A 22,927-nucleotide genomic window follows, 5' to 3' on the forward strand; every position below is an offset into this window, starting at 1 on the left:
CAAACCACACTGCAAGGTATGTTTACCCACTTGCTCTGCACCATGCAACAAATCCTGCAACTCTTTTAAATCTGGTTGTTCTGGTTGTATCATCTTGCTTTTCAGTTGAGATATCAAAAACTGTTGATACTTTAACATATGGAACTGACAGTTTAATGCGCTCATGGTTAAAGTGGCCGAGGTGTACACCTTTTTCCCCCACCTTTCTAAAGCTCTGGAATCTCTCTCTGAGGTAATGGGTTTTTAGCAGTAGAGGCCTTAATTCCCTTGGGACCCTGTGAAATTGTTTCTGGGTCAGCAGTGTGGCTTTTATATAGGAACTGGTGAGAATCAGGAACCCAGTAATACCAGTCTGGTTTAACAGGAGCTGGAGGCAAAGAATCTGGATTAAGGCTGGCTTCTGTGTACACATCATCCAATATATCTAAAACAGGAGGGATAGCCAGAGGCCTATGCTGGGGGAGCAGGAGAAATTCCCTGAGCCTTTTCTTGGAATATGAGTAATCTTGGCCTTCCCAGTGGAAGTGTTCCCTCAATGTATGCAGGGTTTCCCCAAAAGAGAAGTCCTCGGGGGGGAGACCGAGGGAATAGACTCCTCTGCATCATAGTCTTCGAATGGAGAATAAGCATAATCCTGGTCCTCAGATAGTTCTGAGGTAATAGAAGCTTGATCTGAGGAAGGGTAGTCTTCCTCTAATCTGGGCCTTTTGTCAGAGGGGGGTTGAGAATCCCTGATAAGAGTAATCAAATCCTCAGCCATTTTAAGCATCTGTTTTTTAGGCATGGTGCCTTGAGAGGGGGTCTGAGGAACCTGTTTTTTGGTTTTCATGGCTGCTTTAGATCTAGTGAAGGCTTTAATGGAGGAGGAGGAAGGCCTGAAGACCCCTTGAGAAACGGCAGGCCTGTCTAAATTCTGAGTTTCCCCGCCAGGAGTGGCGTCGGTATCTGTAGTAGGAATGGGGGCCGAGGAGCCTGCGACCTCAGGTACTGAAGACACCGGTAATGCATTGTCATCGGTACTCAGGGGCTGCGTAGGTGCCTTGCTGAGTACCGGAGAACCGGTAGTCGACCTTAGCGTGGTTTCAGTAGATGGTGCGGACCTCGTATGTCGGTCCTTATCTTTGCATTTTTTGCTCAAAACTGGAGTCGGAGTATCCGACGACATAATATAATTAAATTTTTTGCCAAAAAAGTGAAGGGCGAACTCTCCTCGATGCTTAATAGTTAGCTTGTTGAATCTAGCACAAAAACGGCAGGTCGAGACGTCGTGGTCTGGGCCTAAGCAAGGTATACAGTAAGAGTGGAAATCCTTATGCGGTATTTGCTTCCCACATGAAATGCAATTATTAACTTTGTCTGACATTGGTCTGAGGCAAGAAAAGTTTCCCCAACGGGGTACTTCGCTTTCAAGAAGACTTCGGCTGAAATACTTTCGTAAATCTCAGGAGCTGGCCGACCGGCACTTGCGAACTGCTTCTGCTTCAGGCACAGCGCGGCAAGAAAGACTGAAGAAAATGGCATCGGCTGCCTCTTTTATACCCCTGCCACACTGACATCAGGGAAGAAGCGACGACGACAACCGACGCCAGACCTAGACTTTGGAATTCGGCCGACAGAGGACTCGCCTGACTGCAGGATAACCCCATCTGTAATGACTGCAGCTGTATGCACGATGAGCATCTCCAGTCCGCTAATGATTGGCAGTTGATTTTTACGTACCGGCTTGCCAGGCCTGACGCACAACCTTCAACGAAGGTACGGCCATTCACGCATGTCTCCACGCAGAAAGCGCACTAGCTAAGAATCGAACCAGATAGCGTCTTACTGTGAGGCGACAATGCTACTGCAGCAATAAACTACCAGAAAAAACCTTAATCTGACAGAAAAAGTAGTTCAATAAAACTTATACGAGCCTGAGCCAGTAACAATGAACCTTGCAGCTGAAGCGGCAAAGGAGATCTGGGTAGCTAGCGCTAGGCATCATGGGATAAGGAGTAGCCTCGAGCCAGTAAACAGCTCTCGAGCTATAGAAGATGGCCAAGTCGGAGCAGAGGATCGGCTCCGATCCAAACAAGCAAGAAACGACAACTTAACGTCACCTGTTTAAAGCTTCTTCCATTTTTTCAAGCTTTTTGTTTGTGTTGATATACTCCATCAAGGTTTTGTTTATTTTAACCAGTTCTGCATGCAGCTACTTTATACTCTGCTTTAGGTTACTGGAAGTCATACCTGGAACTTTTGCTGCTTCTTGCTGAACTGCAGTACACATCTCAGTCTGTTTCTTTCTCACTTTTTATAGCTGATTTTCCTCCAGGTTTTTTATCTTTATTTTTGCCTAGGATCCAAGCAGTGCACTTACTAACAGTTACCAAAATTTACACAGAAATCTAGGTCCACTGATCTTTGCCAAGTTTCTGTTTTCAGACTGGGAGCGCCAGAATTAAGCTGTTACTCAATGTGCAGCCATCTTGGAAGTCCAATACCGCAAACTCTTGGGTGATTCCCAAAGCTTAATGAGAAGTAAGGCTGAATATATCAGTCATAAGGCAGCAATCAGTCCAGAGAGAGAAAATACAATTGTGTAAGAACTTAACATAACAGTGGATCTCCTACTGATCACTACTGCAGTATTACAAATCTATGGATTTTCAATGCTAACACCCAGCAGGAATACCAAAATACAAACCAGAGTGGATCATATATTCAACGTATGACCTGAGCTCGCAAGTGCAGTGGCATACCTGGGCATATGAGCATAGATCCTCAGACTATCTACAAGCCAGAAGCCTGCAGACCACAGAGACACTGGTCAGCTAGGATGGGCCAAACAAGAAGTGATAGAAGCCTCCTCAGTCCTGCAGTCCTACAGACACGACAGTAAGAGAGACAGATTGTATCCAAAGGGGAAAGAGAGTGGTAACTGTGATCAGTAGGATATCTACTGTTATGGTAGGTTCTTACACAACTGCACTACACCCTGGTGAAATCACTGATGTAGTATTCTAAACTGAAGGGTGATTCCCAGAGCTAAAGGGAACAGAGGGAAGAATGGCGAATGGAGGGAAGACCTGTCCAAGAGTCCACAGAAAACTGACCTAGAGAAGACAGCTCTAGCCCTCGAAAAGGAATCAGTTCTGTAATGTTTAGTGAATGTGTAGAGAAGACCAGGTGGCAGCTTCTCAAAATGTCCTGGCAGCCACCCCTATGTAGAAGCCAAGGATGCTACTGCACTGGTAGAGTTAGCTCAACAGAAGGTGGGCAAGGATTTACCATAGTACGAGTAACAAAAGTAGACTGAGTTAAGAGAGCAAGCTTGCAATGCTTTGTTTAGATACTGGCTTGTCCCAATTTGGAGTCTAAGAATAAAACAAACAGTTGGTCTGACTTACAAAAAGATTTAGTTTTACCTAAATAAAATCTCTATCTGTGTACATCAAGGAAATTCTGCCCCATTCTGTGTGTTAGGAAATAAAAGTAGGCGGGTTGATGGCCTGGTTAAGGGATATCTCATTCACCACCTTAGACCTGGTGGGGTTAACCTTCAAAGACATCCTATCCTTGTGAAAAATAAGAAAGGGTGGGACAGCCATGACTGCCTCAAGTTCTAAGTCTCTCCTAGCTAAAGCAAAGTCCAATAGCAAGAAAGTCTTCCAGGGGCAAAATCTGAAATTTTCTGAAGCAGCTGGTTCAAATGGTGGCAGAGTGAACTTTTCCAGTTCAAAGCTGAGGACACCAGGAGGGGGCATGGGCTTCCTTGAGGGTATTGGGTGTAATACCCCTTTTATAACGGTTTGATCTCAGGCTTGGACATAGGTGGACTAAGGAGCAGACAGGCAGAGATAGCAGACTGTTGGGCTTTGGCAGTAAGCCAGATCAGAATTCATGAGTGCAAACAAGTACTTTAGGATAAGAAGTACTTCTTACTTCCTGGGGCCCTGAATGTTTTTACGACACCAGAAGAAAATCTCTTCCGTTTGGCCATTTAGGATTTTTGGGTGGTGGGTCTCTGTGCTTCTTGAATAAACCACAGTAAATCCTCTGAAAACTGGTGCTTAAAAGGAACTAGAACCCTAATATCCATAAGCTTGGGTTTAAGGATAACAGTTTCAAATGAAGCAGTGATCCTTTCTGGTGTGACAAGATCCCCCTTGTGTGGTAGTTTGTGGTGATTTTCCCTAGCTAGATGAAAAAGAAGGGGAGAACCAATGCTGCTTTGGCTAAAAGGGAGTCACCAGTAAGATTCTTGTTTTTTTCCTTCTGAATCTTTAGTAATACGTCTGGAATTAAAGGCTGTGGAGGGAATACACAAAATAACTTCATTGTCAACTGAAAGGAGAATCCATCGGTTTTCCAGGGTGAGGGGTAACAAGTTTTGGTGTAAAATTGGGGAAACTGCCTAAAGCTCCGAGGCAAATAAATCTGAGGCATTCCCCACCTGTGTAGAAAGTCATAAAAACACTGCCTGAGTTCATTCATGAGGGTCCTCGATGGACCTGTCCAGAGAGTCTGTTAGAAAGTTATCATGTGATGGGATAAACACAGTGAGTAGGGATATGCTCCTCTGGGTAACTACGTCCCACAATCTGAGCTCGTCTGCATAACTTGTATGATCTAGTCCATCCTTGCTCATTTATGCACCACATGACAGCAGTGCTGTCTGTGAATACTCGTCTGGTTTCCAGCTGCTTGAGAAAAACCTGAAGTGATTTTTGACGGATTTCATCTCTTTCAGGTTAATGTGCTCCTTCTTGAGTTTGGGCTGCTATCTACCCTGGTCTATATGGATACCGGTCCAGGAACCTCCACACCTCATCCCAGGCATCTGCATATATCTCTGAGCAGGAGGCAGTAGTTTGAAGGGAATTCCTGGACTGACATTCACCTTGGCTACCCACCAATAGCTCTCCTTTTTGACACAAAGTGCGAGGGATACATCTCTGTCTAGAGGATGACAGCATTTGGACCACAGTGTTTTCAGGTACCACTGAATTTTCCTTTTATGAAATCTGGTTGCAGGGAGCACTGGGATGGTTTCTGCCATGAAAATCTGGGCCCTTACAAGTTCCCTGGATGAGCATGTGTCCAGGGAGAAGCTGGAGTATAAGTAAACTGTAAGGCTTGTACATTCTCCCACGGCAGGTAGGCCTTTATCTTCTTGGTGTCCAATCTGCAGCCTCACAATACTAAGTCCTGAGTGGAGTCTCTGTAGTTGACAGTGAACCCAACCACGAGAGTAGGTTAAGGGTGAACAAAGGTGCTACAGTAAGGTCTGCAGTGAGGCAGCCTGGTTCAGCAGTTTAAGGGAACATCTGAATTCCCGGAGTTGCCAGAAAGCTAATACTGGTGCTAGAAACTGAGAATGCTCTTGGAGGTGTGGAAAGCCCAAAAGTCAAAGCAGTAAACTGAAAGTGAGATGAGCCAGACCAGAACCTGAAGATTTTCCTGAGGGAAGAGTGAATGGGAATATATAAACTGGCATCCTTTAGCTCCAGACAGCATAGGTGTGCCTGTGGACGTACAAGGAGCAACAAGGTCTGTATGGACAGCATTCTGAAAGATGACACCTTTAGTAAAGTGTTTAGCAATAAGAGATCCAAAATGGTATTTTGTTTCTTGCAACTAGGAACAGTCTTGAGTAAAATCCCCCTCCTACAAATTTGTCAGGCACTACTTCTATTGTGCCTTCGGCTTACAGTTTCCGGAGAACAGGCAGAAGAAGCTGTAGTTGGCTGTAAGGAGCAGGAGGGATACCATTCAAAGAAGGAAAGTTCCCTTCTAAGACATGGCATAACCATTTTTTATGACAGAAGGCAACCACGTCCCTGGTAATCTTTTCCCTATTTGAAACGGATGGCGATGGCCTTTCGGAAAGGGGCAGGACCAAGGGGGAAGGTGGCTTGGAAGACCGTCACAGTGATACCTCTGAGAAGTGAGGCCCCAAAGATCTGGAGTCCCTCTGAGGTTTCTCTGGAAATTTCTTCCTTGGCACCTTTCTGTGTTTAAGTAGTATGCATTCCCTTCTAACGAAAGAAGTGAACTTGGCAGAGTAGTTCCTCTGGTATAGGGGGTACAGAGTAAAGCAGAATCTGCCTGCAGTCTGCCATTCTTTTGCCTTGTTCCTGTAAGATTTAAATAAGTCAAAACTGCTAAAACAATTCCACAACAGCCAGTAAGGAAACTGTCTTCAACACAGGTTTTTACTGAGTGCTTTCATTCTTTTACTTAACTATAACTTCAAAGTTAAAACCACGTACAAATTAGAGTTTAAAAACAGTGTCATGTAATCACATGATTCAATCCAACCAATGATACTAACTCAGGATCTTGCTAATTTTCTTAAAGATACAGTGCAACTAAAACTCATTAAAAGGACAAAATGTGGATTTAAAATACAAAATGTAACATGATGGTTTAATTTATGTTAACATTTACCTCAGAGACTCAAACTTCAAAGATTAAATATTAGTACTCCTGTAATAGCATTAATGTCATCCCACAGCCTCTGTGCCAAAAGAAAACATTTTATTTTTATGGATTTGTGGAGAACAGGTAGTTTGTCAGCACAAAGCATTACAGTAAAGTGTCAACTATCTGAAATGTCAAAGTTTTGGAGTAGGAAAAATCAAAGTCTGAATATGTAAGTGTTCTACATACTCTCTTGTGCATGTTTTTTGAGCCTGTAGCCCGCTCATGTGTGAAAAATATTCTTTATTGTCCACTAGAATCACTAAATGGTTGAAAAGTGTATTCCCTGCATGCAAAAAAAACACAAGTTTAGAAGTTTTTTATCCAGTTCAATGTATGTTTGATTATCCAAATTACCCTAGGTGCCAATTACTTCGGATAATCGACTCTCCACTGTATATGCCAACTTGACTCAAAGCATTATAGTTGGACATTGTAGTTGCCAACAAAGTCATTCATGCTGAGTCAAGCACAAAAATGGAATTTTCTGAAATTTGCAGAAGTGAGTGAATGTTTGTCTAGGGCATTAACAGTATCTTTCTTCTTGATAGCCAAATAATGTTCATAAATTCTTCTGGACTGCTTTCTTATAGTTTTCCCTAAATAAAAATCTGGGCATAAATCACAGGTTGCCAGGTAAACCAACCCCCTTGTAAATAAGTTGACTACCTGCAGGCCAAATGAAAAATTCTTGTCTAAGGATAAATCAATGAGCTTAGCTTTGAAGTCCTCTTGCATAGGTTGGTTGCACAACCATGCATACCTGCAGATGACAGTACAAGGAACAGCTGCTCCGGAAGAGGCCTCCATAGCATCATAACTATGTTTTATATAGTGTCTGGCTGCCTGAGTGGCCTGATTAACAGAAACTATTGTTTGGACTCTCAGCCCCAGGAATCCACTACTACCTTGTTCAATGAGTTGAGGATGGGACAATAAATACTTGGTCATCTGGATCTGGCAGTTAATAGGCCTGAAAGCCATATTACAGGAAGTATAGACCCTTCTTTCCCCGATCACCCATGACACTACTCTGCCCTTATTTGAAAGGAGGACATTGGGTGCTGGACAGAAAATTATAAGGTTTGCCGGAGGACAGACACTGCAGATGGGTCTCCCAGATGGTTCTTGTAGGGGAATTTAAGTTCATGTAGAACTCTGTAGAACCTGTCTAGCATTTTCGGAGCATGGGGTTGTAAATCAGAACCTGTACAGGAAGACTAGAAGTCATACAAAAAAGCCTTCTAGACTGGAGGAATGGGGTAGAAGTGCCACTTCCAAGAGACCGTAGTGCCTTTTCTTGATCTCTGAAATTTGTCTACACTCCCATTCAAACTGTTTTATGTTTAAAATAGTTTCCCTAAGTCAGGAGAGATGTAGTCTTTATCACGTGAAAGAACTTGACCAGGGGAGCGATTTGAGAAGAGTGAGATAAAGAATGGCACAAGTCAGAGGCATCTTCCTCTTCAGAGTAAGATGAATCAACAGCAAACAAAGAAAATGGTTTCAAGGCCATAATGGCTTTAAGCATAACTTGGGAAAAGTCCATCCACCTTCTCTCTAGATGGAGGTAGTGAAGGGATACATTTGGTCTTTTGTCACTTTTTCTTTGAAAAAACATCCACCTGAACCAAGCTGGATAGCTCAAACCCTTGCTGTACCTCAATTAATGTTCTGGGAATCTCTTCCCTGTCTAAATTCTGCAGGACTGCCTTCTGCTCCCTCCAAAATGATGAGTTGCAGTTTCCCCTTCTCAGTAGAAGTGGCCTTGTCAGTCATATAACCCTCCAACGCCATACTGACCTCCATCAGAGTTGCAGCAGAAGGCATCCGAGGTAGAGTCGGATATACTGTGGGTTCTGTAACCACAACAGGTGTGTCAGAATCAGAATGGGCAGACTTGAACATCAGGCCTAGGCCCAGAGTTCTTCCCTAGGAAGGTGTTGAGCAAAGATAAATAGGATCACAAAGAATTAGCAAATACAGCAGGCCTTGTAGTTGTGGTCCACACTAAGGCAAACTAGACACTGGATATTGAGGACTGGAATGTATCAGGCCCTGGACTGCAATCACTCAATTTTGTGCATTGACACAAACACCATATCGGTCATGAATTCAATTGTTCCATTGGGCATGGGGGCGAACTTTTGTACCATTTCATTGTAACAGACTTGGCTGTGAATATCTGCACAATAGGCACTGAATAACTTTACTAGTTCAACTTCCAATCGAAATAAACGGTCATTGTAAACAACTGGCCCAATTAATCTAGACTTAACTCATTTACATGTTTTAATAACAGTAGAACCTTTTCAATTTCTGTCACTAGACATTTTACTTAATACTTCACCTTGACAGACTTTATAGTTTTCTTACTGGCTTGTTACAAGCCCTTTCTTGCAGTGTTGAGTATTAAATGACTTACAGCCAAGAAAAAAGAAGTTTAAGTAGTTGTGTGAGAAATTTGTGCCACCAAGTGGGAAAGCAGTTTTTTTTTACACTGGTATACTCATCACTTACAATTGTTTACCAATCAGAAGAGATTTTTTTCAAACTGGTTCCAAGCATTGATACAGATATCTTCCTAGAGTGATTACTAGGATTCAGTAATGTCTTGTCATCACCATTTTAGTATCCAGATATGTATCCAGTACAAGGCATTTTTGATACAAGTTACATCACAATGTAAAATGAAAAGCTAAGTGGTCAGAATCTTCAAGCAAGTCAAGATTAATTATACCATATATTCTGACTTTAATGTTGCTCATAAATAAATCTAAAATGTTACTCTGTCATGTTGGAATATCTACAGATTACACTCTCTCATTAACAGACATTAGCAGAAGGCAAATTCTTGGATTTGGTGGAATATGCACTGGATGACCAATCAATATCTCTCTCAAGGGAACCAATTTCTCCAAAATTCATTTAGAATCCAGCTCTTTGATAAGCTCTGCCTGATCAACAGGAGACAACATACTACTTTTATAGCAGACTGAAGTCTTGCATTGTACTTCAGTTGGCCCTAATAATTCAACAGTAAGCATTTCATGCTTCTTGTTGGCTAAAAGCAATGGAGCCGACAATGAAAATGTACAAATATCACTCTTCCCCCAAAATGCCATGACCCTTTAAAATTATTTTTGAAATTTTTATATAACAATTCCACACTCCCCAGAAACAGATGGTATACCTGTGGAAGTTTGGAAGCTATGAGGGAAAAATAGAAAGATCTAGAAGGTTCTGTAACAGTATTTTAAGAAGAGAAGTACCAGCATCCTGAAAGAAAGCAGTAGTAACTCTAATACCTATAGGGTAAAGATCATTAGATCCAGCTTCATACAGGCCCATTTCAATACTAAACCATGATTATAAGAAGTGTTTATGTCTATAATGGCTAAATGAATAGTAAAAGTGATGACAAAATTGATAGATACAGATCCATGTGTTTTGTGGTGGGGAGGCAAACATTTGACAACATTAACAAAACACTACTGATCCAGAGGGAAGCAGAATGTAAGAAAAAAACACTGTTGTTGGTGGGTCTTGATACAGAAAAAGCATTTGATGGAGTAAGCTGGAACTTTATGAGCAGAGCAATGGAAGAATTTGAATTCCATGATAAAATTATAAGCTGATTAGGAGGACATCTGATGAATCAGAGGAGAAAATTAAAGTGGGTGGGGTCCTCTCTCAATCTCAGATTGAGCAGAGGAACCAGGCAGGGGTGTCTTCTCTCCCCTTTATTATTTGCATTATATTTAGAACTATTGGCAAAGAAAATAAGGGAATCAAAAATTCAAAGATATAATTGGTGTGGTAGTCTAAAAAAGCTGGCTGTCTGTAGAGAACATTATTTTATATCGGACAAAGCCAGAAAGGGACATTACACTCCTGTGGAACATATTGGTGACAGTTTCAAACCTTTTTGGGATACAAAATTAATGAAGCTAAAACAAAGGCAATAGCAGTAAATTATGTACCTACATACAAATTGGCTCAGCAATAGTCATACTTACGGGGACATGATAAAACAAAGTATTTAGGAGTATGGATTAAACATTATTCTGGTGTGGCAGCTAAGGATATGTGGGAGGAGACAAAACAAAAGATAAGACAAAAACTGAGAAAATGGAAGCTCTGTTATATGGATATCAATGGTAAGATACAAGTAGTTAAAATGTTTTTAATCCCTTTAGTCTTATACACAGGTCAGGCATATTTTTATCAACCAGAGGAGAAGTTGTGGATAGCAATTAAAGAGCTAAAGGATTCAATCTGGGAAGGGAAGTCAAGTAGGATAAGCTTATTCATCCATCAGAACAGGGTGGATTGTAATTACCCAATTTGAAGGGCTATTTCAGAGCAACACAGTTAAGGCTGCTATACATAACACAAGCAGAAAAAAAGAAGTTATGTTCTTACCATAATGTTCCATGTGAGTTGTTCATCTCGCCTTTGCTCTTACACACGGGTTTGGAGCCGATCCCTCGGCTCCGAGTCGGCCACATTCCAAGCTGTGTCTCTAAGAGTAGCTCGAGGCACAGTCCCTATCCCATGATCCTCTCCTGCTAACCCTCAGATCTAGTTTGCTATGAAAACCAGACACATATACACGTATATTACCTAGAGACAGTCAGTCTAAGGGGACCATGAGAAAGACAACCGGCCACCAGTCGTACCTGTTCTTCCAGAACACGGAGGGGGAAGGAGGGCGGGAATGTAAGAACAAAGGCGAGATGAACAACTCGCATGGAACGTTATGGTAAGAACATAACTTGTTTATGTGAAGTTGTTCGATCTCGCCGTTTGTTCTTGCACACGGGTAGCGTCCCTAGCACCCTAAACCCCGGGGGGCTCACGGGAGAACATTCCTGAGAACAGTGGAACCAAAGGAAGCCCTGTCCCTGGAGGCCCTGTCCACTTTGTAATGAGTGATAAAGGTATGAGGTTTAGCCCAGGTAGCCGCTGCACTAATGGTATCTATCGGTAAACAAGCAACATGGGCTAAGGAAGTAGAAATAGTTCTAGTAGAATGAGCTTTAGCTTTGAGCGGAACAGACTGATTGGAAGATGAATAAACAAAGTTTATGCAGTCTGAAAGCCATTTGGATAACGTGATTTTTGATACTGCAAGTCCTTTCTTACTATCCGCATGCGAAACAAAAAGTTGATCCGATTTCCGGAATTCTTTTGTCCTGTCCAGGTAAAATCTCAGCTGTCTGTGCACGTCCAATTTGTGTAACATGTATTCCAATTTATTGGTATGGTGCCTGAAAAAGGTAGGAAGTTCTATGGACTAATTAAGATTAGATTCTGAGCAGACTTTTGGTAGAAAGGATGGATTAGTACGTAAGGAGACCCTGTCTGGGTGAAAGATTAGATACGGGGGTCTAACTGACAGTGCTTGCAGCTCTGAGACTCTGCGAGTTGAAGTGATTGCAACAAGAAACAGGGTTTTCCAGGAAAGATATTTAAGTGGGCATGACGAGGCTGGTTCAAAGGGTGATAACATGAGCTGAGATAGCATTAGATTTAAGTTCCAAAGAAAAAACAGACTTCGAATGGGTGGTCAGAGATAAGTTCCCTTCATGAAAGCTCTACAAAGTCTATGAGACATAATTGTAGAGCCCCCTTCACCCACATGAAAATTAGATATGGCAGCCAGCTGTACCCTTATGGCGGATGTTGAAGCCCCTTGATGAAAAAGAGTAGATAGAAAATCTAGAACCTTATGAATAGGAGCAACTAAGGGATCAATACCTTGTTTGGAAGCCCAACACACAAAACGTTTCCATTTGCTCTTGTATAATTTTCTAGTGGAGGCTTTGTGGGAAGAGATCAAAATATGTTGCACTGCTGGAGACAAGAGATCTGACCTGGCTAAGCTGGGAAGTGTAGCAGCCACGCTGTCAATTTGAGGGACGAAAGAGAGGGATGAAGAACTCCTGACGAGCGGGTCAGAAGGTCTGGCACTGGGTCCAGAGTTCCAGGTTCCTCTATTTGGTAAGCTTGAAGAAAGGGGAACCAGATTTGTCGAGGCCAGAATGGTGCTATCAAGATGATTGTCCTTTCCAGACCTTCGGCTTTCTGCAGAAATTTCAAGATTAGTGGAACAGGAGGAAAAGCATATAGGAGACCCGGGGGGCCAATTGTGCACAAGTGCATCCCTGGGGGCGGCTCCTGGAGGGGGAAGTAGGGCGAAACAGCTTCTGCATTTGGCATTCAGTGGGATGCAAAAAGGTCACAGCAAGGCTGGCCCCATCTGTGGGAAATCCTTTCCGCTACTTGATTTTTGAGGGACCACTCATGAGGAAACAGGATGGCTCTGCTCAACCTGTCCGCTATTACGTTGGATGTCCCCGGGATGTGCGTTGCTATGAGAAAGCGTCCGGTGGACACAGCCCATTGCCAGATTCTCAGGGCCTCTCTGTATAAGGGGTAAGACCTGGTTCCTCCTTGTTTATGTACCAGAACACTGACATGTTGTCTGTCTGAATTGCAACTGTTCCCGGAGGTAAGTAGTCGTGAAAGTGTTGCAAAGCCAGGAACACTGCTCTCAACTCCAGGACATTGATGTGCAGGGTGTACTCTATTTTCGACCACTCGCCTTTAACTGTTCTCCCCTGAAAAAGTCCCCCCCACCCTATCAGGGAAGCGTCCGTGGTCATTGTGGCTATGGGGGGGGGGGGCACGAAAGGGCAGCCTATCGTAATCTCATGGCTTTTCATCCACCATTGAAGATCCCGCTTGCAAGACTCTGTGAGCAGGATGTTGTGCGACAATGGTAGCCGTTGTTAAGACCACTGTGCGAAGAGTAGCCACTGGAGGATCCTCATGTGCATTCTCCCTAGGGGGACCGTGATAAAGGTAGCTGCCATCATGCCTAATACTTTCAGGACCTGTGCAGCGGGGACTCTTTTGTTTTGTAGAAGAGTAGAAATCTGTTCCCTTAAGGCTGAAACTCTTGTTTGGGGAAGCCTGATCAGAGTTAAGGTAGTGTCCAATTCCACTCCTATGAATGATATAGGCTGTGAGGGCGACAAGGCAGATTTTTTTTTAAGTTCAGTGTTATGCCTAAACGGGAACAGAGATAGATTGTATAGTCCCTGGCTTGCAATAGGTGATGCCTGGTGGTGGTGGTAAGGAGCCAGTCGTCTAAGTATGGAAACAACCGGAATCCTAGTCGTCTCAGGTGGGACGCCACTACCGTCATGCACTTGGTGAACACCCTGGGGGCTGAGGTGAAACCAAAGGGCAGAGCTCAGAACTGAAAGTGACTGGCTCCCAGCCGGAAGCGCAGGTGATCTCTGGATGGCCTGGCCATTTTTATGTGGTAGTACGTATCCTTGAGATCTATAGAGCACATCCAATCATTCATTTGAAGAAAAGGAAGGATCGATTGTAGCGTGACCATCCGGAATTTTTCCTTCTTCACGAAGGTATTAAGTTTGCTGAGGTCCAGTATTGGCCTCCAGTCCCCTGTTTTCTTTGGAACTAAAAAAGAACCTTGAGTAAGTTCCGGATCCTATTTGGTCCGCCGGGACTGGCTGGATAACTCTTTCTTAACAGCCTTTGTATTTCTATGGTGGCCTGATCCCTCAGATTGGGTGGAACATCTGGGAATCTTTTTTGGATGGGGGGATTGTTTAAGAAAGGGATGTTGTACCCTCTGGTTATTATGCTTTTTACCCAGGAATCTGAAGTGAGATTTAGCCAGGCCTCTGGGTATAAAGCCAAGCGACCACCGACTGGCCTCCAGAGCAGGACAGACGGGCCTCCACTCAGGAGTGCTAGAAGGGCTTACCAGGGACGCTATCCCCGTCGCCCTGGTTCTGCGAACCCCCTCTGCCGCCTGGGCGGCGTCTTCCATTCCTTCCCCCTCCTCTGCCTCTGGAGGGGGTTTCACTAGGTGTGGATTGGAAAGCTCCCTGTGTCTTCCAGAGCCACATTTTTCCACCTCTTTGCCCTTTGTGGTATGGTCTAGAAGGGGCGGAAAAACGGACCCCTACGGCAGACAGGGTCTTTCCTTCTTGCTCACACCTAGTGAGAGTCTCCTTCACTGTGGGCCCAAACAAGGAGGAGCCATCAAAAGGGGCATTAGTAAAGGAAAACTTAAAGGCTTCCACTAAGGAGTATAGGTGCATCCAGGATGGTCTCCTCAGAGCGATCGCTAAAGCTGCAGCCCTACTCAATCCTTCGGCTGCATATGAAATGAGCCGCATGGATGAGTTAACAATAGAGTTTAGGGTATTGAGCTGTGCTGTCACCTTGTCTGAGACAGCAGCATCTGTGGTACCCTGTAGAGTATCTCCCAATTCTTGAGATCATCTCTCTGAAGACGGGTAAAATGGGTGAGGTAGTTCAGCGATCGCATGGAAAAAGTTGCTGAACTAAAAATGCACTTCCTGTACCTGTCCATCGTTCTAGAGTCTTTGTTAGGCGGATGAACAGAGGAAGATGCTTCAGACATTTCTTTCTTGGTGGCCACCACCATAGCATCAACTGGGACTCCCTTGGTGAGATACGCTTTATCCTGGGGGGCAGTGATGTACTTATTAGGCCTCCGAGGGACTGGTTCCAAGGTGTCAGGGGACTCCCATGCCCTTCGAGCTAGTAAATCCATTAACGCGTCAAAGGGCGGAGTTACCCAGGAGGTGGAAGGTTGAGCCCCAAAAGCCTTCAGCAACACCGACTCGTCCTCAGTGGGGGCAAGTGACTGCCAGCCACCCCTCTGTTTGAGAATTTCCAGGATGTCGGCAAACGAGACATCCTCGGAGGACCGTGGGGACCCCTCTGACTCATCCAAGTCGGTGTCCGATGTCAGCGATTCCTGTGGGGAATCAAGGTGCCTCCTCTTGCACAATCTCTTCCTCAGGACTTCATCAGAGGAGAAGGTTCACCCTCTGGGGCTGACAGAGGCTTTGTGTCTCTACACTTAGTGGGGACCGGTGGTGCAGAAACAGAACGCGGACCTTTCGGGGAGGGAGAAGAGAAATCTGAAGATGTGAATGTCTTAACAGACAAAACCTTCCTCATGGCCTCGAAGGCACCGGAGCCCCGGGCCGAGGATTCCACCAGTTCCGAAGAACCCGGTATCCTCCTCGGGCCCAGAACCACGGGCTCCGATCCAGAGGACGGAGCCAAACTAATCTGCGCCGAGGCACCGAGGGGAAGAGTCTGAACTGAAACTTCGGGTCGACTCCCCCCCCCCGGAACCGAGGAGAGACTGTCGGCTCAGAGACCCCTCGATGGAAACCGAGGGTGTCGAGGTCAGTGGAGCCGAAAGCACTAACGAAGGCTTCGGCTCCGGGGGATCAACAATCATCAGATCCTCGACTCCCGGCTCCGATGACTCGATGGGTCTCGAAGGAGGATCTATGGATGGAACAGGAAGGGTTTCAAGCTTCGAAACCAAGTGGGACGAAACTGCAATTAGTTTGGATAAGGTTGTGTTCTCCATCAGCTTCTGCACTACTCGATCCACATCAGTGGATGACTGGTCTGGAGGAACGGGTCGAAGAGGCCGAAGAGGTCACCGAGCGAAGGATCGATGAAGGGAGTACCTCTGACACCGGCTCCAAAACCTGGACCTCGCCCCGAGGCAGCAGTTCGATGCTCGACTCGAACTTCTGTGGAGCCGGCGACCGAATCTTAACAGAGGTACTCCGAGCCGATGTCCTGGGCTCCAACACCTTCGAAGACTTCGATGAATGGTCTGCCTTTTCCAATGCCTCTTGAAACTTCGGCTTCAGGAGACCCCTCTCAATAAATTTCCTGCGTCTTTCCATCATCACTCTGCCACTAAATGAGTGGCAGATGGGGCAGTCCTCCTGAAGATGGAGGGGGCCTAGACAGTAGACGCAGGAAACGTGGTAGTCAGTTATGGACATTTTCTGTCCACAGTGGCAACGCTTAAATCCAGATTTGGCTTTTTCTGACATTCCTGACTAGAAATTATAGTCTGCAATATTAATATGTAAAACACTATATAGAGATATATATATATATATATATATATATACAAAAATAACCTTACTAAACAGGTAAATATTTATCAACAAGGTTAAATACTAAGAGAAAATGTAATTTAAACAGAGAAAATCTGACAGAGCCCTGACAGAAAGTTAGTGGCCTAAGAGCAGCCGCTCCCACAAATTCTTAACACTAATCTAAACACTAATTTAACCTGACACGCACACACAGTAATACTAATATTAAGAAAAAAGCCTTATAATTTTTAACTTTTTAGAAATATATACATATAAAATTTTTATATAGAAAAAAAGGATACTGGCCCGAGCTCTCACTCGACGATGAGACCTGTTGCAGCGGCAAACTAGATCTGAGGGTTAGCAGGCGAGGATCATGGGATAGGGATTGTGCCTTGAGCTTCTCTTAGACGCAGAGCTTGGAATGTGGCCGACTCGGAGCCGAGGGATCGGCTCCAAACCCATGTGTAAGAACAAACATTGAGATCGAACAACTTCACATCTATAATTCAAAATGGAAAAAGATGATGATGAAACAGAAGAGAAGCTCAAGAAACAAGGAGCGACTGGTATTTTGGATGCAGACCTTTAAGGAGAATAACAATAATGATACAGAATATGATATTAATAAAGCTGCAGAAAGTATTTTAAGAACTAAGCCAACACAGGAATACAGAGAGGACTTTTTGTTGATAGGGATGACTGCAATTAGGAATATAGACAATAGGTAAAAGGGGTGGAATTTATTGGAGAAAACTGGCAAAGGAACCAAGGTATTTGGAGCAAACTAGAGGGAAAGGTAATAGAATAGGACAATGCCAAGATTGGACTGCAGGTTAGAGATTACCTTTCCTATCAAGGCCTGATAGAGTATAGGCAAAGAGATTTTTTTTTGGGGGGGTCCTAAATGAAAGACCAGCAATGGCAGAGTTTTTAGTAGCATCTAGAACAGAAGTTGCCATTAAGAAAGGAATAATTAATAGACCATACAAATATTGCATGATAAACTAAGAATCAGAGGAGGTTAGAAAGGATTGGGAAGAGACTGGATAAGCAATGCAGAAAGAATCAATGGGTGATATATGCATGTCTCCCAAATACAAAATATGCAACAAAGTCTAGAATATTTAAGATCTTTGCTTGGAATTGTTTACATAGGTATTTTTAAAACACAAGCAGATTCCAAAGAAATTTCCTCAGGTAGACTGCAAATACTGGAGGTGTGATGGGGAAGAAACAGGTAACTGGGAACATATTTTCTGGGAGTGTAATGAGTTGGCAGACTTAAAGGATTCTCTGCAGACTGTTCTGTCGGAGATACTGGGTGACCCAATTGGTGTATCTAAGAAAATCTTTTTTTTGAGCTATGACACAGAATCGGAATTGTCTAGATACAGTAAGGCCTTGCTGAGACTAATTATTATGGCTACCAAAAAAGCAATTAAACAATGGAAATCAAAGTCTAAACCAACTTGACTAGAAGTAGCAAAGATAGTGACAGATAAAACATCTGGAATTGGGATCTTTAGAATAGGAGCAAATTACATAGGAAAAATGAGTAGTGTGGGATCAACAAATGCAGAGGAAGAACAAGGTTTAAAAGAAGGCAGGGATTGAATGATCTATGTAATGGTTGACTGGCAATGACTGGATACAAGTGATGTATAATGCTTGCAGCTACAGTTGTGTCTGCATGGTTTGTAATGTATAATGTTTGCAACTGAGATTGGGTCGGTATGGTTTATTTTCATCTATACAAATGTAAGACTGCCTATGTCATACATGATGATTTAATAATAATGTTTCTCGTTTAAAAACAATTCTTCATGTTCAAGAGAATTATTAATCATAATGACTGAATATTTACGAATAGCAATGAGTGTCAACAGTTCAACAACCTCTTTGGACAAACTACAAGCATTAGCAAAGTAGATGCTTAAAAGGACAGACTGTAAAGTACTATTCTTGATACATTTAACTGCTGCAGTGTAATGTATTTCACTTCCTCAGTGAACTGCATACACTGTATTTCATCTCCTAAATACCTGGACTAAAAACCATCCTCATAAACCTGCTGTGCCTAACAAAACAAAAAGCATCCCATGATTTTATTTAACTGGCATTTTGTTCGAAGCAGAAATTACTCAACCATTTGTTACAGAAGAGAGCCTAGTATAGTGATAGTTGTTTACAGTTTGTGAGGGAAGAATCTCACTCATACATACATTCTTTTTATTAGTTTGACAAATGGCAAAATTATCTTACACATTTTTGTACAACTGAAACAAAAAAAAAAAGAGTGGTTCTGAGACCAGTTACAGCTGCATGAACTATCTTGGGAGTAAAATGAACAGATTCCTGTAAGCAATGTTTTAAGAGCTACGTGTACATCTAAAAGTTTCCACTCAATAAGACAAGAAAGAGTTATCTTTTTCCTTGTTCAGAGCAGTTACTGGTCTAACTCGAGTCCCATGGAGTCACTTAACACCAACATTCCATGAGTTACAGTAGTAATATCGGGAGCATCAATTTCTTGGTGAATATTCTTAGTTTGAAAAATGTCCCCTGATCATTCTTTTCAACCTCCTTTTTCATGTTAAACTATTAGAAATGTCATTCATGTTAAATTATTAGAAATGTCATGACCGCTGTTATTAAAGTTCCTACATCTTTTCCCATAGCTACTTTCACTATGAACTACTAATAATGTAACGAAGGTTGGACTGGACAAAGTAACAGGAGGAAAAATTAAAGTGAGATACCCAACTGCTGTATTTTCCTGAACAAATGCAGACAGTTCTATTTGAATTAAACAGCTAAGCTGTAATGTGACACTATCAGTTTGAGTGGTTAAGTTTGTAGAAGCCTTTTTGGCATTTCAGTCGTAATGCTGCTTGTCATGGAAATGTGCATCGTGCATTTTGTTTGTGCTACCACCACACACACATCATCAGGTAGATTCTTTTGAATTGCTATGACCTCCATAGATATAGCTTGCACAGAGGATTCTGTTTGAGTTAAACTTTATCATGTTTCAATAACTATCAGTCTGGGAAAATGTTGCAAAAAAGATTATTTTTGCAAGAACTGTAATCAAGACAAATGTTCAAACGAAGAACAATACAAAATTTACTGGAGAAATATGGTAAAGGAAACAATGAAATGGAGCAAATAATTAGAGAGGGAGAGGTAACAGAAGAGGCCAAGGAAAGATTTGGACTGCAGTCTACAGACTGCCTTCCCTATCAGAATATAGGCAAACAAAGGTATAAGGGAATCCTAAGTGAAAGGCCTGCACTGGTAGAGTTTTTAGTTGAATCTAGAACAAAAAAAATGGAAAACTATCATGGCATATAAAATACTGCACAATAACTACGGAAATCAATCAGCGGAGGTTAGAAAAGACTGGAAAGAGACCAGATTAGGAATTCACAAAGAAACAATGGGAGGACATAAGTATGGCTTCTAGTATGCAACAAAGTCTAGGAGATTCAAGATTTTTGCAGGAAGTGTTTGCCTAGTTATTTTTATACTCCAAAGAATTTTTCCTCAAGCAGATGGCAAAGGTTGGATGTGTGACAGGGAAGAAAGAGGTAACTGGAAACATGTTTTGGAGTATGAGTTGGCAAACTTAAAAAGTCCCTACAGCGTACGCTGTCACATACTGGGCAAGGAAATGGGTGCAACTAAGGAAATGATTTTTTTGAAATGGGATACAGGATCTGAATTGCCTATACATAGTAGGCCCTTAAGTTCAATTCTGGTGGCTGCCAAAAAGGCAATTACTAGTAAATGGAAATCAAAGTCTAAAACAACCACATTTAAAGTAGTGAATATTGTAACAGAGATAAAAGAATTGGAAACGGGGTCTTAGAAAAGGGTAAGAGCAAATTACACAGAAAAAATGGAAATCATGGGAACAATACATGCAGAAAAATGTTTTAGAGGAGGAATAAAGTTTAAGTAAAGGCAGGAATTGACCAAATTTTGTAATGTTAGATACACTGTACAGAAGAACGTATGTGTGATATATAATATAATTGCGATAATGTTAATATTATTTGTTTTGTTTACATGAATTTAAGTTTGTCCATGTCACAAGTGATAATGCAATAAAGCTGTTTAGAAACAACTATGAGCAAAGCATTTTTATACTGCCTACTCAACAATATCGAAATTACCAGAAAGACATCTGAACTAACCTCTCTGTTTATGGCAATGATGTCAGACTCTGCAGCAACCAATGATGTACATTTGTTGCAAATGCTTCTAGGTTAGTGAATAGATCACTGGATAACATGTACACACTGCAATTACAGCAATGGAAGACATTTTCTTCCAAAAGAAACTGTACCCATGAGGAGGGTAATCAATGCATTGTTAAAGAAAACAAGGATTTTACCTAGACTTGCTTGCTCCTGCACCTCACTTGCAAGACAACTTTTTTAAATAGAAGAGAAAGTCCAGGATGGACCACAACCTGCCTGCTAAACACACACATCACCAAACAGAATACAAAAAAAAAAATGGTGGCCTGTTAATTGGGATGTACACCAGAAATTAAAAATACAAGGTCTGCAAACAAAATCAACACCATACAGCTTTAGATTAGGAGCATATCACATCAACTAAGGTAGTTTTAGCAAACATAAAAAGAAAGCGTATTATCTGATTAAACTACTTTTGATGACAGTGGAGTTTTTCTTTTTCTCCACTGCTGTGTAATCTCAGAGTTGGAACATACAGGTACAGAGGGTGTGGAGGTATTGAAGACAGGCTTGACCATCCACAAAAAAAAAAATTGTTTTAATGTTCGCTGAAGCTACCTTCAGTGAACAGTTTTGGATTGGTTTCCACTTACAGAAACTTTCTGCAACTTGACATGAATCTTACAAGATTTACCTTATTTACCTTGAAAAGCTCTCAACTGCTCACAAGAGCATTTTCCAAAGGATGGGCTATACTCCTTTCTGCATCAAAACACCATTATTTTTATTTAACTTAAATCTAATAAAGGTCGCAATGCAGCACCTAGCCAAGCCAGCACATTAGTAATCCAAATTTTTTAAATCCATGAAACTGTACAGGTGGGATAACTAGGAAAATGATGGAAAAAATATTAAGTGGCAGGCTGAAGGAATAATCAACATGACAGACTTACTGCTGCCCATAAATCAGCCACTGATGATCTGTAAACAGAGTAGCAGTAAAACAGTCATGCTGATTAAGATGGCACAGATTCAACTACCCACTTCAGTGTATCCTGCCTTCCTGATGCTATCTGCATATCATTAGATCTTTTATCATATTGGCATAAAACATCACACTACTGAAACAATATGTTGCACAAAAAGGGAAAAAAAAAACACAATTTCTGTACTGCCACCAGTACACAGAAAATGGTATGTATTTACTGAATGAAGTCCATAATGCAAGTTTATCTGTCACTGCTCACCAGTAACTTTCATGAAGTTGAAATGTACCTGGATGTCTAAAAATGGTCCTGTACCTCTACAATTCTGCATTTTAACTGCACAACTTACTAAATATAGTATTCATCTGCAAACCTGTTTTCTTTTGTTTAGAAGTAATACCAAATTAACTGATTTACAACATACTGTTAGAATAATTATTTAACATTTTGTTTTCCCTGAAAGAGTCTAAGAATTTCTTTCATGCTAGTCTGCAATTATGACAAAATATAAATAGGTACTTGCCTGTGAGTTTTGGCAAAACATCCATGTATGTTCTGTACAGCAAAGGCAAAGCATCATGATTAATGTGCAAATGAGGTAGATGAGGAATAAAATCATTTCCAACAAGAAATCCCATTAATATCCAATCATCGATTATGCTTTCTATGTCAAAACTGAAACAAATCTTCTCCTATTAAAGATGAAGAAAAAAATTATTTTTTAACGTTTTGAGAGAGAAAAAAGTAGCTGTGATCAACAAATGTGGAAAAAAGAAATTGTATAATTATCGGAGTTCTGGATTCAGATGTTAAATTTGAAATGGTCTACAACAGGTTTTAATAAGATATTTTATATGTATATATTATACAATGGCCCCCCATTAATATTCCAAAACATGCACGCTGATTGGTCAGCATGCACGCTGTGAATCAGAGTTTTAGTAATGGAAAAAGGTCCGGTCACCCAGACTTTTTACATTAGTATAAGTCTTCTTTTACAGCAATGGAGAACGCAAGATCTCCGTTGCTTTTTACACACTGTCTCACTATGTTAAACAAGTTTAACATAGCGAGACAACTTTAAAAAAAGTAACTGAGATCTTCCCATCTCCGTTGCTTTTTTTAAAGGTGTCTCGCTATGTTAAATGGATTTAATATAGCGAGGCAGCTTTAAAAAAAAGCAACGGAGATTCTCCATTGCTTTTTTTAAAGGCGTCTCGCTATATTAAACTCCTTTAACATAGTGAGACAGTTTGTAAAAAGCAAAGGAGATCTT

The 22,927-nt window shown here is 41.9% G+C and overlaps 1 protein-coding gene across 1 annotated transcript in view; it reads right to left on the reverse strand.

Moving 5' to 3' along the window:
* The window catches only part of XRN1 (5'-3' exoribonuclease 1), a 2,408,514-nt gene that overhangs the window by 2,087,944 nt on the left and 297,643 nt on the right, over window positions 1–22,927 (reverse strand). The window contains exon 8 of the mRNA XM_044071018.1: window positions 22,175–22,343. Within this exon, the coding sequence (XP_043926953.1) occupies window positions 22,175–22,343 (169 nt within the window). The remainder of the gene's footprint in view (window positions 1–22,174; window positions 22,344–22,927) is intronic.

The sequence above is a fragment of the Protopterus annectens genome, chromosome 5.part0, assembly GCF_019279795.1.
Source record: "Protopterus annectens isolate FY-2018-M chromosome 5.part0, PAN1.0, whole genome shotgun sequence".
NCBI lineage: Eukaryota > Metazoa > Chordata > Ceratodontiformes > Protopteridae > Protopterus > Protopterus annectens.